This window comes from Octodon degus, unplaced genomic scaffold, assembly GCF_000260255.1.
Source record: "Octodon degus isolate 3935 unplaced genomic scaffold, OctDeg1.0 scaffold00035, whole genome shotgun sequence".
NCBI lineage: Eukaryota > Metazoa > Chordata > Mammalia > Rodentia > Octodontidae > Octodon > Octodon degus.
The window spans coordinates 6,252,320-6,267,687 of NW_004524611.1; the positions used below are offsets into that span (position 1 = coordinate 6,252,320).

Genomic DNA, 15,368 nt, shown 5'->3' on the forward strand with positions numbered 1-15,368 from the left:
ATCTGGCTGCTGTGGGGACCACAGAGGAGTGGATTGTTCGGGGTGTCTGTTTGGTGGCTACTGATTTCCCTCACTGTGGTGTCCTCTGGGCCACCTGTGTTGTACATTTGTCACGATTTCTTCCCTTTTAAGGCTGAGTAATGGCTGGCAAGGGGTTGCCACGCTGTATCGGTTGGCCTTTGGCGGTTGTGAGCAGGGCCCAGGTATGTGAGTCCTGCTTAGTCCTGTGGGTCTGTACCCAAGAGCAGGGTCACTCGGTCCTAGGGAGCTCTGAGTAACCTCCAAGGAGCCCGGTCACTTTTGCCTGGTCAGCTTGATGCCCACACAGGAGGGCAGGGACTCAAGCTCCTCTTGGAGGGGTTTGGGACACATTTCCTATGTTCCAAGGCTGGCACAGAGGTCGTGGACCTGGTTTCCACTGTGCTGAGGGACCCAGTACAAGTGGATTCACAGCTGCCCACACTCCAGCTGCACACATATGCCTGCTGGTTGCCCCAACTGTGACCTCAGGGGAGACTGAGGCTGGGCTATTTCTGTATTGCCCAAGGATGGAGGAGGCTGGGCTGTAGGAGGGCATTGGCTGTGGCCTCAGCGGTACCTAGTGTGGAGCAGGGGGCCTGGCCGGGCCGAGCCTTTCAGAGCGGGGGACCTTTGCACCAGGACCTGGGCCCCAGGTGTCCACCGTGTCTCATGGCAGCAGTGTCCCTGGAGGAGAGACACGGGTAGGACAGACAAGGAAGAGTCCACCGGCTTGGCAGATGTGACCTGGTGTGGGACTGACACCTTTGGATCCCCTGGAAGAAGCAGAAACACTTGGGTGGCCCAGGGCTCCCACGTCAGGGCCACAGCCCCTGAGGGTTTGGTGACCGGGTCCTCAGCCTTAGAATGTCCAGGGACCCAGTGTGATGCGTGGCCTCCTGCTGGGTGAGGGGGACCGTGGTGGTCACCTTGCGGGCTGTGGAGCATTTCTCCTGAGCCCAGGTGGCCTGCACACCATCTGGGTATGATCCAGGTCAACACCACCCCCAGAGAAGGTTCCCGAATCCACGATTCTTCAAGTTTAGGGACACCGGCCCTGTGCTGGGCAAGGTCTCAGGAGGAGACAGTGGCACCACCTCAGGCACCTGCCCCATCTCTCTGTCTCAAAAGCACTTCATTTATGGCAGAGGGGGCATCAGGAGACTGTCCCAGCGCCTGGGTGGACAGGGTCTAAGTGAGGTGGCAGGCAGAGTCCTCAGCACCACAGCAGGAGCCCTGGGACTCAGTGCCCCCAGGCTCCCAAGTGGATTCAGCCAGCCCTGGGGGTCAGTGCCCTCACCTGTCCTGGGCTGTAAGCAGTGGCCCTCCTCAGTGGCCCATGGAGAAGCTAGAGAGTGGTGTGCCTGAGTGGGGGTGGCTAAGGACAAGGGTGGAGGGACCCTGGCCCATGGGCCTCACGACCCTCAGGCAAAGGGACCACAACAATGGGAGACTCCAGAACACAGCCGAGAGGGGTGGGCACCCCAGGGGCCCTGTCCCCCGGGGTGCTGAGGGCAGTGGCTCAGGTCTGGGTCACATCTGCACCATCACCTGACCCAAGGTGCCCAGACCAGTCCAGGACACCCTGGGCCCGCATTGATGCCACCTCTGCATACAGCATTCTTCGCTCACTATTGTTATTTAAGTAGACTTTCGTGACAGTTCACTTTTGTGCTCGGCCTTGCCTGAGCATCCACGGCTCTCATGTGCTAGTTAGGTTTTCTTCTAAACCATTAAAATAAGCACCTGACTATTTTTAAAATGTTAAAAATGTTTAAGGAAGCGTGTACGTCCGCACCTCCCCGACTTCCCACACAGATCCGTGGACTCCCTGCTTCCTGGTGAGGAGGAGGGACCCCCAGGCCCGTGTGCCCCAGCCCCTGGCTTCACCCCATTCTGCAGTGGGAGGGGTGCGGGGCAGGGCAGCCCCTCCAGACAGGCTGTCCTGATGCACCCCAAGAGCTGTGGCCGTGGACACCATGTGGCTGGGCCTTCTGGTCTCTGGAGGTGTGAGCAGCATGTCCCCAAGCGCAGGTGGCTCCAGTGACTTTTTACACCCAGGGCTCTGGAACTGCTGCCTGTGGGCCCCAGGGCCCTGCAGTGTCTCAGGCCAGACCCACACAATGTTGGTGACAGTGACAAGTCCCACAGCTTCCCAGTCTGCAAGGAGGCACTTTTTGTGTCCCCTTCACAGAGGAGTGGACCCAGGCGGGTGCAGAGAGGGACAGTCCCTCTGGGCTGGGGGTCTGGTGCCCTGGGGGAGGTGCTGAGGAAGGAAGGCCTTGGTGGGGGCACTGGTGCCAGGGGTCTGCAGGTGAAGCCTGGGCCCTGGAGGCCACATCGGCATTTTTGGACCAAGGACACCAACAGACTGGTCCCCAGGGGACCAGAGACAGGAGGGAGGGCCCTGGCAGCCAGTTAGAAAGTAGGACAGCGCCAGAGGGCACCAGGAAGGGGCTGGAGCTATGTGGACTCTTTGTTCTGGAGGCTCTAGAAGCCTGGAGGGGCAGGAAGAAGGCTTTGTAACACCACGGGGGCTGGGGACAAGGACCATAAGGCCTCAGAGGTCATCTGCCTCTGTTCCAAGGAGTAGAGGGGATGGAGGCTGGTGCAGCGCAGGTCCTGGAGCCAGACGGACCTAATCACAGCCCCACTGTGCCATATGTGGGCTGGGTGACCTTCAGCTGGTTATTCAACCTCTCTGTGCTTCGGTGATGTCAGCGTTGATTGAGCTAACAAAACTCAGAGCTGCCAGGCTCCAGCACAGGGCTGAACTCACTGGGAGAGAAGAGGACCCTGGCGGCATCGCCCCAGGTGTTTCCGGCTGCGTGTGGGCGTCTGTTCGCACTCACCCCTGCCCTGCACCAGGCAGATCTAGGACGGGGGCATAAGCATGCAGATCTTCAAGGCAGCCAAGAACTAGGACGTGGAGGGCTTTGAGGGTCTGGGTTGGAACTCAGACACTGGCCCGCAGGTGTGCTGTGCAGGCTCTGCAGCTGCTCTGTCAGGAGATGGCTGTGGGCACCTTGCACCCCAGGCCGTCCCATGGCACTGCAGCTCCTGCCCTGGCTCAGGGTTCCCTGTGTCCTGCTGATGGAGGAGAGGAGAGTCAGCCAGCTGGGGGAGGGAAGGGCGATAGTGCGAGGTCCGCAGGGTCCAAGCTCCTGAGCCTCCCTGGCCCTGGCAGCCCTGGGACCAGAGAGGCAGGTGAGTGGGCCGGGCCGCGCCAGCTCATGGCTTCTCTGTCCCGCAGTGCGTCTGCATGACAGCATCTCTGAGGAGGGCTTCCACTACCTGGTCTTCGATCTGTAAGTGCTACACCTGGGCCCTGCACCCTCTCCTGCTGTCTGTGCCAGGCCAGCTGGGGCCTGCAGCCCTCCCAGCCCCATCATAGCCAGTGTGCTTGCGTGTGTCTCGCTGTGGGCCCCAGCTTCCTGACCTCCTGGCCTCCCTCAGCCCTCCTATGAGTCCTCAGGGCCAGGACCCTCAGTGATATCCTGTCCTCACAGGCTAGTGACACTCGCTTACCCTCTTCCCTGCACCTTGGCTCACGGGACGGGTGTTGAGGGCGGGTGCGAGCTTGCATGTTCATAAGGGGGTTGAGCACATTCACACGTGCGTGTGTGGGTGTGTGCATGTGTGTGGGCACAAGAGCACCAATGCATACGTGTGGGGACACACATGTGTGCTTTGTGTGAATGTGTTTGCATGTGTGTGCAGGTGTGGTTTCTGGGGGCACAGGCATGTGTGTGTATGTGCACACCATGTACAAATATGTATATGTGTACATGTATGTGTATTAGGGGTGTGCTTGTGTGTTTATGTGTGTGTGTGTACGCGTGTGTGTATTGTGAAAATGGTGTGTGCGCGTGCACACGCATGTGCATGCAGTAGCTGAGGAAAAGGCGCCTGGGCCAATTCCGCCTCTCACTTCCTGCCGGATTTAGAAACAGTGATCTCATCCCCTGGCTCCTGACAGCTCCTGCTAAGCAGCGCTATACTTAGCTATTGGTGAATCAGGGCTGCAGCCAGACCCTGGGCCGGGGCCCTGGGCCTCGGCCTGCTCCTGTGGCCTCTGGGTGACCACGGCCAGGGGAGCCCAGCTGTGGTGCTGTTGGCATGGCAACCCCTTGACAGGCCGAGGGCTGGCCAGCGGTTCCTCCACAGCGGCTGCTCTGTCAGCATGTCCTCCTTCAAGTGACAGTGGCCAGGCCACAGGATGGCCCTGAGGACCAACAGTTGACTGCATGTGTCAAAAGATGGAAGGAGAGCGGGTTGGGTGTGTGTGCGCACGCATGTGAGCCAGTGGTAGGTGCTGGTCTGAGACCAAGCAGTGGAGGACAGAGCAGGTGGGGGTCCGGAAGACCTGCACACCCTCCTTCCAGACTGCTGTGGCCTATGGGGAGCAGTGTCCTGGGTGGGCTGCTGTCACCTGCAGGAGGCCCTGATGCCTTTAGCTGTTCAAGAGCTCTGAAGAGTCTGGGGGCTGCCTGGTGTCCCTGCTCCCCATCTTCTGAGAAAGAGGGACCCCTGTTGCTAAAGCTGCAGCTTGGAATTGACCACAGGTGCCCCATAGCCCTGCGGAGTGGGGCAGATGCAGGGCCTCGTGGACTGCCCCATTCCTGAGCACACACAGTCCCGTGGCTGCGAATGGGAGGAAAGCCTGGTCCAAGGCCCGGTGCCTCAGTCACTGTCCTCTGCCCAGACTCCAGGTCTGCAGAGCCAGATCAGTGAACTGGCGTGCAAGCCAGCCACACACAGCCGGGACGGCCCAGCCCTCCTGCGCTCCGCTGTGTATGTACACACGCACCTGTGGCCCCCCCACTCACACATTTTGCCCTCATGGTGCCAGTACAGCTGTAGGGAGGAGCGCTCTGACAGATCCCACAGCCTGCTGGACGCAGCCTGAGTCTTACGAACCTGGGACTGCTGCTTCAGGATGGTCACCCCTTGGGTGGCCCTGCTCCAATCCACAGAAGGCTTGCGCATCCCCTGAGGGTCTTTGGCCATGTGGGGTGCTGGGCAGTGGAACCCTAACACACAGCACAGCCTTGCCCTGTTTTATTTTCCCCACCGCTGGACATCATGCCCACATGCACCACAGTCACGGTTGAGCCGTCCCCAGTTCATTCAAGTCCTTGAATCCCTGCTGTGGGCATAAAACTGAGAAAGACCCAAGCACCACCTTACAGAGGAACAGAAAATGTTGAAATGGGATTCTGGAACAGGAGGATCTGGGAAGAGGCCCCCCAGCACCCCCTTTCCAGAGAGAGCCCCCTGCAGAGGGTGGGAGCCTCTTGGTGGTGTCTCCTGCAGATTCAGAGGTGCCTCCACTACAAATTCCCTAGAGACTTTCTGGGTCCTCAGAGGGCCGCTAGACAGCAGCTCCTGCCCCAAGGCCCATGCGGGCCACATCCTGATGGCTGCTCCCTGGTGGGGACACAGGGCAGACGTGCACACACATGCACACACACCAGCATCTGCTGTCCTCAAAGAGACAGGGCTTGGAGCACCTTCAGACCTCAGCCCATCGGGAGGAGCCTATCCAGTCACCAGGTCTTCTGGTTCCCTGCTGCTGGGGCCCAACTCCGGCCCTAGGGTGCTTGAGGAGGGGGACTGGGTCTTCGATGTAAAATTGAGTCCTAGAGCCTGGATGTGCCATCGTAGAGCCCTGGCCGAAACCCTGCGCTGCCCACTCTGAGGATATCACTTAGATCTCAGCTCACTCTCCTTGGTAATGGAGTATACAAGTGCCAGTGACAGAGGACATTTGTCAGGACAGAGATAGGGAGTGGCATCATGTGTGAATGAGTGAGTGAGCACTTGATAAGCCATCAGCCTAGCTGACGATGGCACTAGGGCAGAGGTTCTGACAGTGGTAATAGAGATGGGGACAGTGGTCGTGATGGAGGTGATGATGGAGGTGATGACGATGTTGAGAGAGGTGGTGATGGTAGTCAAGATGGGGACAGGGACGGGGGAGAGGCGGCAGCAGCAGTGATGACAGTGAGATGAAGAGTGATGGTAACGGAGGTGGTAATAGTGGGGACCCAGTGGTGGTGGAGGTGGTGGTGGTGACCGTGGAGAGGGAGACGGAGGTGATGGTGGTAAACATGATGGAGATGATGGTGTGGAAGTGGTGATGGTGGAGGTGGTGGTGGTGGCGGTGATGGAGGTGATGAAGGTGATGGAGGTGGTCACATGTGATGGTGGAGGAGCTGGTGGTGGAGGTGGTGGTGGTGACCGTGGAGAGGGAGACGGAGGTGATGGTGGTAAACGTGACGGAGATGATGGTGTGGAAGTGGTGATGGTGGAGGTGGTGGTGGTGGCGGTGATGGAGGTGATGAAGGTGATGGAGGTGGTCACATGTGATGGTGGAGGAGCTGATGGTGGAGGTGGTGGTGGTGATGAGGTGCTGCTAGTGGATGGGGTGACAGTGATGGTGGGTGGCCGTGGAGGCGGTTGGGTGGTGACTGGGTGGCCAGGATCCACGGAGTCCATGCCCTTATGTGCTTTCACTGCAGGGTCACTGGAGGGGAGCTATTTGAAGATATTGTGGCGAGAGAGTACTACAGCGAGGCTGACGCCAGGTGGGCTCCCCTGCGCCTTGTGCCCTGCCCCTCGCCCAGATCTCACTCTGCCCCTTCTGTAATCCACCTCTGGCCATGCAGAAGGCAGCTGAGTGGTAGATGCCAGTCTGCCATTGGCCATACCAGGAGTTCTCTGAGGCAGTAGAAGCAGCAGGGACAGGCTGTAGGCCTTTGCTCAGCATGGAGGTGTGGCTTGGTGGGGCCCTTAGTTGCTGCATTATGTGGGGTACTCTTCATGGGGTGGCTGCTTGGGGAGATGGTCACAGGTGTTCATGACACTTGCTTTGGGGGACCCTGCTGTTCCATGATGAGTCCCTTGTCCCCAAAAGCCAGGCCATGCCAGATGTGGTGGTGCACACTTGTAATCCCAGCACTCAGGAGGTTGAAGTAGGAGGATCACTATGAGTTTGAGACCATTCTGGGCTACAAAGTGAGCTCAAGGCCAACCTGAACTGTATAATGAGACTCTGTCTCAAAAAGACAAAAAAATGAACAATAAAACCCCCCAAAGCCTGGTGGGCTGGGGACTCAGCTAGGAGAGCCACCTCCCCTGTGCATCCAGCATACTCTGCCCCTGGGCTTCCAGCATGGGGTGTGCCAGAGGGACATGTGTTCTGTCCCACCAGGCCTCTTTGTGGACCTCTGGGTGCCCCTTCCTTGAGGTGGCCTTGGCAGGGCAACCCAGACGGACGGTGGCCAGTGATGGCCATTGGTGGCATGGCTGCTGGGGACCATACCAAGGGGGGCATACTGTCACCAGAGGGCTGAAGCCACCATGGGCCCTGGCTGTACTAAGAGACAGCTGGGGGCCCAGCTGTGTGCACTGCGGTGCCTCAGATCCACCTTCAAAGAAGAATGCTGCAGGGGTCTCTAGGCAGCCGAGTTAGGGATGCTTTGAAATTTGTATCTTGTCTGTTTAAAGATTATGTTTTCCACCCCAGCCTGGAGATCGAGGTCATGGATGTCTTCTCGCTAAGCTACAGCCCCAGCCCTGTCTGTGTTCGGTACTCAGAGTTTCATGCAGGGCCTTTGCACTGAGCTGCAGCCCCCTTCCATTTATTGTGAGGAGGGGGTCTTACCAAACTGCTAAGTTACCCAGGCTGAGCTCAGACTTGAGGTTTTCCTGCCTCAGTGGCTGAGTGCCTGGCTTACAGCTGTGCGCCACCATGCCTGACTATGCTGTATTCCATTTGTAATCAAGAAAATGAATGCCAGTTTGTAAAGTAGCTTCATATGGCCGTGCCCTTTGTCACAGGCCTTGAGTCCCTAAAGGAGGTATGAGCCGACTGTCCCTCACAGCCCCCGCAGAGGCCACAGGACAGCCAGGGCGAGGGACTTCAGGACAAGCAGAGATATGGCCCCTGCTCTTGGCCCAGACCTCACAGGCCTCAGGGCCCCAGCTTCTTCCTCAGAAAGGACCCTCAGTCTTGCGCAATAGCCTGAAGGTGGCCTGTTCCCTGGAGAGGAGGATCGGGAGGTTTTCCTTGTATTCTGCCTGAGACGCTGGAAGGGGAACTGACTCCCTGGCAGGGGGATGCCTGCTGTAGACTCATGCCGTGCTGTAGTCCACGCTCACTAGGAGGAGTGTGAGGGTGGGCTGAGTACTCAGAGGGGCCCATAGATGCCGGATGAGGGGCCTGGGCCTTGTCAGCCCAGCAGAGACTTCAGCCACAGATCAGAAGCGGCCTTTCTGGGTGTTTTGTGAGCCTGACATTCGTGGGTGCTACACAGGCCTGGTTCCCCTATTGACCAAAGCATCAGTCAGCCTGGCCCACCTGCCGGACCCACCCTGACCCTGCCACCTGTGTCCTCAGCCACCCACAAGGCCTTCGGAGTCGCCCACCATGTGGAAACCAGAGAGGGCAGCCCAGAGGGGGTTTGTACCCTGGCACACAGCCTCAGGGATTGAGGGGTCCTGTGTACCACTGCCTTCCAGAACCTTGGCCACTCTGCTCCCTGCCAGAGGACCTCTGGCCTGGTCGGTCTCTGGTGCACTCACTGCGCCCTCTGGTGGCCCTGCTGAGACTGTGGGGCCGCAAGCACAAGGCTGCCTAGGGGCTGGGGCTTCCTGGCTCCTGTGCTGGGAGCCTTTGGCAAACAGAGTTGCCGAGGGAGGAGCTCTGTGTCGCCTCCAGTCCCCTGGCACCTTGCCAGCTCACTGACAGAGGCCCACCTGCCCCAGGCCATTCTTTTGGGTCACGTGGCCCAGAAGAGATGGGACACTGTCCCACCACACACCCCTCATTTCCTTTTTGGAATTCTGGGATCTTGAGGGTGGCGAGGGTGGAGTGGGAGGAGTGCCAGGACCTGGGGATCTGTTTTAAGTTGCATAGGGATGGGAGGGCACAGGCAGCCCCAAAGAGAGTCCCCTTCTGGGCTTCCTGCAAATATGACCCCTGTGCCCACCTATGGGTGGCCCCCCATGACATGGCCTGCCTAGAAGAGGATGTGTTAGTTACATTTTTTAAAAAAATGTATTTGGTGGAGGGTCTCATTCTGCAGCTCAGACTCGTAGTGATCCTCCTGTTTTCAGCCTCCCCAGCTCTGGGATTACAGGCACGCACCACCATGCCCAGAATCAGTTGCCGGCTCAGTGCGCTCAGGAGTAGGGCCGGCATACTGTGTGGTGCCAGGGATCCAATCCTAGTCCCTGAGTTTGCCTAAGCCGGCCCTTAGTCTGCTGAACTACCTCCCCAGCCCTTAGTTACATTCTTGTTGTTGGGACAAAACACCTGACACTCGCAAATTAAAGGAAGAGGAACGGTTGATTTCAGTTCACAGTTTGCAGAGGTTTTAGTGTGTAAGCAGCTGGCTCGAAGGCAGGGCAGCACCGCAGAGGGGCATCACAGAGGACAAGCAGTCCATGGCAGGGCAGGCAGGCAGGCAGGTGGAAGGCAGCGGCGGCAGCAGCAGCAGCAGCTAGCCTGCCTTCCTTCACTCCCTTTATATTCCAACCAGGCTACAAGCCTGTTGATTGGTGGGGCTTCACTATCATTCACACACCCTAACCTGCCGCTTTAGAAACTACCCACCTATGACTGCATGAGGCTTTGTGGGGACGTCTACATACAAGCCATGATGAGGGGGACACAGCCTGTGATGGAGTGGCTGACAGCATCCAACCGGGAACCACGGGGGTCCGCCCCACAGCTTCCCTGCAACTCACATAGCGATATGGAAAGCAGTAACTCAGCTTGCCCGAGGGTGGAGAGGGAGGTAGAGGACCAAGCACCGGAGCAGGGTGGCGCCATTGTGATGCTCAGAGATCTGGCCTGGGCAGGTGTGCTGAGGGTCCCCCAGGTGCCTGCACAGTGCACCCCTCAGATGCGTTTCTACAGAGTTGTTCTCAGGAGAAAGAGGAAGCAGGATTCCTGATATAAAAAAAAAAAGAAAGGAAAAAAGAAAAAGGAAGGAAAGAAGGAAGAAGAAGTGAAAAAGAAGGAAGTAGTAAGATAAAACAGATTTCCTCAACTTGTCTCTAAAAGGGAAGTAAGATTTTTATTTTGGACATTGTGGGGAAGTTTGAAAGATGTTTAAGTCTTTTGCAAAACAGGGAAAACAATATTCAAAATACCCAGGACCTGTTTTTTAAAAAACATTTAAAATATTTATTATTTATTAATTTACTTATTTGATACAGGGTTTCGCGGTGCAGCTCAGACTCCTAGTGTTTCTCCTATCTCAGCTTCCCCAGTGCTGGGATTACAGGCGTGCGCCTTCATGGCTGCCGACCTAGCTCCCCAGCTCCCCCCACCATTAAAAACAACAACAACTTAGATACCAGGCATGGTGGCACATGACTGTAGTCCCACCTGCTTGGGAGGCTGAGGCAGGAGGACTGTTTGAGTTTAGGGGTTCAAGGTCCAACTAGGTGTCGTAGCTGAGACCTCACCTTGAAGAGAAGAGCAAACAAATCAATCTGACTCATGGAAGATGTTGGAGGGGATCTGGGGAGATGCTGACTGTACCCAGAGGGGTGACTGCAGACTAGAGTAACACCCAGAAGCCTGCGAGGGCCCACAGTGCTGCTTGGGATTGTCTGTCTGTCTGTCTCTGTCTCCGTCTCGTCTCTCTCTTCCTCTCTCTCTGTGTGTCTCTCTCTGTGTCTCTGTTTCTGTCTCTCTGTCTCTGTTTCTATCTGTCTATCTATCTCCAGAGCTAGGGATTGAACTGCACACACTGGGCAAGTGCTGAACTGCTGCCCAGCACTTGGGAACGATTTTGACCAAAAACTGACTTTCTAAACTGTGTGAAGCATAAAACAAAGCCTTGAGAGGGGTCGGCAGTGCCCAGCGGTGCGGTCAAGGCTGCTCTGCCTGCTGTCCTCTCCCTGCTGCTGGCTGGCGTTGTCCCTGTGAGCAGGCACAGTGCGGCACCTGTGTCCTGGGGAATCCTGAACTACTTAGCCAGCACGTTCCTTCAAGGCACTGGTGACTGCTTGGGGGGCAGTGACACATGCAACATGCGGGCTGGGGAGGGGACGGCCTGGGCAGCACCAGCTGCTGTCTGTGGACATACAGAGAGGTCTCTGGAGCTGTTAGCCCTGCCAGAGGACAGTCAGGGAGGACACGGGATACACGGTGGCCATGTGCTAGGAGGTGGCATCAGGAGGATGGGCCGCGGAGCACCTGGCCCCAAGCTGCTGCCATGACACAGGAAGGTCTTTCTCAGAAGCCCGAGGCTGAGGGAAGCTCTCCCAAGACGGCTGTGACTTCCCCTGCACAGTGGACTTGAGGGATGTGGGGGGCAGGTGGGGCCTCTGCTGGTCTGTGGAGGTGGCACCTTCCATGCCTGGCGGAGAGGAGCACCGCAGGGCTACTCAGAAGCCCAGGACACATCAAAGCCCAGGGCACCTTCAGGGCCTAATCATCCCAGCTACACACCAGCGCATGCCAGGCCTGTTGGCAACTAGGAGGTGCACTGCACTGTGCGGGCCTGCGGGATGGTGCTAAGCCCCTCTTCCATCTCTGGAGGCCTGTGCGGGGGGCTGAGGTCTCACAAGCCCACAGGCCTCACATGGTGGACAGAGGGGCCCCAGGCCTGCAGGGGACTGAGCACCACCCAAGTGAGAGGTGGGTGGGGACCAGATGCAAAGAAGGAATGGCACCAGGCAGAGGAAGGGGGGGAGCAGCAGCTGCTAGCCAGCGACGCCCCCTTTGCACTAGCTGGAGCGGCAGAGGAGCGGCCGGGGGGAGGCCAGGGCAGTGGGGTGGGCAAGGGATTGCAGTTCCAGGGCTGAGGGCAGATCTCAGCAGCCCAGTGCCCCATTAGGGTGCAGTGGGGTACAGCTGCACCCTGTGGGTGGGGCTGGGTGAGACTCTGCACCTGGGCTGTGGGTTCCTGCTGTGTGATGAGGGACAGGTGCCAGGAAGGTGGTCTGGGGCATCTGGGAAAGCCCTCTGCATACTCCTGGAAGAGCAGGACTCCTGTGTTTGGGCCACCCTTGCTGAGGGATAGCAGTGCTCGGAAACTGAGCTCACAGCACCCAGCTGCCCAGGATACAGCTTCTGGCCAGCTGGTGTGTTGATGATGGTGTGGGTTTAAGTGAAGTCACACACACACTTGGGCACTGTCACTGCTTCAGAGCTGGGCTTCGGCCTGGGCTCACCACACACAGTGGCCCCCATGCTTCTTCCTTGCCCACTCTGCCCTTCCCTGCCTCAGTTTCCCCTCCTCCCAGCCCCACCCTCATGCAGCCTGACTTATGGAGTATAGGTCAGCCTGGTGGCTCTGGCTTAGGGTCAGTTGGCCAATATGCCTGGGGGGCCATGCCAGGGATAGGTGTCCTCTGGGAGTCTGGTCTATGGGCCTGACCCTGCCCCCCAGAGCAGGCCAGGGCCAAAGGGGAAAGCAGGGCTAGCACAGGAGGCTGGAGCCCCGGAGGCCCTCTGGGCAGCATTTCCCACCTCGATGTCCTGCATCTTCCGCATTCCCCCTGGGCTGGGGACTGCACCCGGCCGGCTGCACAGCCCACCCCGGCCCCTGCTCTAACCTGCCTGCCGTTTGCTGCAGTCATTGCATCCAGCAGATCCTGGAGGCCGTACTCCACTGTCACCAAATGGGGGTCGTCCACAGAGACCTCAAGGTGAGTTCCAGCCCTGCTGAGCGCAGGGTCTGTCGTCCACACTGCATGTCGAGTGAGAGGCTGGGCTCTGGGGTGTGCACATGTGTATGTGTGCCCATGTGTCCATGCTGTGCTGTGTGCACATTGGTGCATATGGACACGTGCATTTGTGTGCATGTGGAGGTCTGTGTGTGGGCTTGTGCACACGTGTGAGAACATGCACATGAGGGTGCATGGAGGGTCTTGTGCGCGTGTGTGTACATGCAGGTATATGTAATGGAAATGTGTGTGTGTGTGTTCTGTGCATAATCTGTGTACACATAGGCACAGGCATGTCTGTGGGTACACAAAGGCGCATATGTGTGTCCGCATGTGTGTACATGTATGTACACACACGGTCATGCTTGTGTATCAGTGTGCCTGGTGTGTGCATGTATGGGCTGTGTGCATGTGTGGGGGAGTGTTTGTGTGCAGACATGCAGGTGTGCGTGAGCAGACATGGAGGTGCACGTGGACATCTGCGCACCTGCCTAGTGCCTCCAAGGCTGGAAGGGACAGCTTCAGCAGCCTGCCTGTAACAGACACATACTGAGGGTCTTACTTTCTACTGAGAAGAGGCCCTGGCAGGTGGGAACACAGGTGACATGGCTGGTGCTTCTAGGGCAGAGTGTTGCAGCCTGCTCTCTGCTGCCCAGAGCTGAGCTGTGGGCTCCAGGTTCTGTTTCAAAGGTTTGTCTCCCCAGGGCACAGGGTGGCTGCTGCTTCTCCCTGCTCCCTCTCCTGCCCTTCCCCTGACCTCCCCTCCAGCCCACCACCCCCATGGCCTGCTCAGCCTGCTGCTGCTTCGAGGCTGGTGGACCCAGGCCCAGCCCCAGGGGTGCAGGACCAGTCTCTCGTTGAGCACCCTGCTGATCAGGACTCACCCTTCTCTCGGCCATGACTGAGGGGTGCTGGTCTTTGCAGCTGCCCCCTCTTGGCCCTTCACTGTGTGGTCAGAGCCAGCCTCAGCCAGGGTCCCTGGGAGGAGAGGGCTGAGCATTGAGAACGTAGACACTTTGCCTTGGGACCCACAGTTAATCTGGTTAGCATTGGGGCTGAGGCACAGAAGTAGACTGGGTGCTTTCTGCTGCCCAGCTCTAGGGGCAGACAGCATCGTTCTGCAGGAGCAGAGCACCCTTCCTTTCTTGGAGAGCCCTGGGAATTGGCCACGTGTGGGCTGGCAGAGAGTAGAGGGCTGTGGTGCCCTGTGGGCTATGGAGGAAGAGCCCGGGGTGGAGACCTGGCAGTGTGGCCCTGAGCCAGGCCCTTCTGTGCGTCTCTCTGGGCCCCTGGCCACCTTGTTCTGTACAGGGCTTCCTGGGGCTTCTCCACCCCCAGTGCCCATGCCAGGCCCAGGAGCAGACCTCAGGCAGCGCAGGCAATCTCTTTCAGATTCTCAGTGTGAGAACAGAGTAGGGTGCTGGGCCCTTGCCTGCTTCACACTGCAGAATTGAGATGGACAGGCTCAGTGTGTCACGAGAGTAACAGAAGAAGGAAAGTTACGGGCAGGACAGGCCTTGCCCTGTTGCTCTGCAGCCTCTGAAGGAGGCCTCAGGGTGCTGTGACTGCATGGGGCCAAGCGCTCATCTCTACACATGGGGTTGGGGCATCAATTGCATCCATTGCAAGGGCCGTGTGTCCCATGTTAGGTCTCAGGACCACAGCTGGCCGTGGGCTGGGTGGAAGGGAAGTGTGCTGGGTGGAAGGGAAGTGGCTCTTCGCTAGTGCCAGTGTGACCCACACAGGCCCTGCGTCTGTGGGATTCGGAGAGGCTCAGCTGCTGATGGGAACTGTGGCCCACAGCCCCTGGCAGTCAGGGCTGGGAAATTGGACCAGAGAGTCCAAGACTTAAGCCTCAGTCCAGGGACAGTAGCACCTGGGCTAGGCACACGTGTCCTTTGGCCTGAAGGCCTGAGCCAGGATGCTGTCCTGAGCAGGCCTGAGCTACGTTTCCCCAAGTGCATGGGTGGGCAGGTAGGTAAAGTGGGGTGTCCTTCCTGCCTGTGCACAGTGCCAACCAGAGCCCTAGGCTTGGTAGTTGGCTATGCAGGGCTTCCCCACGCACCACACCCTGGGCATTCCTCCTTGCTCTTGAGGGGCGCTGTCCAGGCTGGAACTGGGCAGCCACTCAGCAGACTCCCCCAAACACTAGAAAGGGGAGGCTTGACCTGCCCTGGGCTTGGGAACCATAGCACTCATGCTTGTCTATAGGGTAAGCTAGAGGTTTTGACCTGTGAGGCTCCCAATTCCTGACCTGAGATGCAAGGGATCCAAGCTTGGGCTGAGGGCCATCTTCCTTCTGAAAGGTTGGGGCCACTCATTGTCCCCAGGGGCAGCGGGGCTGTAGAGTATAGGCTTGGAACTCACCCGTACCTGGGACACCATGGCGGGTCAGGCCTGTGCACCCCTCTCCCGCAAACCTGTTGCCTCTGTTTTCTCCTCTCCCCTGGGCTTCACACTGTGCCCATGGCTGCCTCTCTGCAGCCCGAGAACCTGCTCCTGGCCAGCAAATGCAAAGGGGCCGCGGTGAAGCTGGCGGACTTCGGGCTGGCCATTGAGGTGCAGGGGGACCAGCAGGCGTGGTTTGGTGAGTGCCCGCGGGGAGGGCAGGGCACGCGGGTGGCCCCTCCCAGCCCTTCACAGCCCTTCTCCTTTCT

General features: G+C 58.4%; 1 protein-coding gene across 6 annotated transcripts in view; it reads left to right on the top strand.

Annotated features, from left to right (window-relative positions):
- Camk2b (calcium/calmodulin dependent protein kinase II beta) overlaps window positions 1-15,368 on the top strand; it is a 76,254-nt gene that overhangs the window by 43,851 nt on the left and 17,035 nt on the right. For all 6 annotated transcript variants that reach the window (XM_023714417.1, XM_004630373.2, XM_023714418.1 and 3 more), the window contains exons 4-7: window positions 3,272-3,326; window positions 6,543-6,608; window positions 12,621-12,693; window positions 15,196-15,298. In XM_023714417.1, coding sequence (XP_023570185.1) covers window positions 3,272-3,326; window positions 6,543-6,608; window positions 12,621-12,693; window positions 15,196-15,298 — 297 coding nt within the window. The remainder of the gene's footprint in view (window positions 1-3,271; window positions 3,327-6,542; window positions 6,609-12,620; window positions 12,694-15,195; window positions 15,299-15,368) is intronic.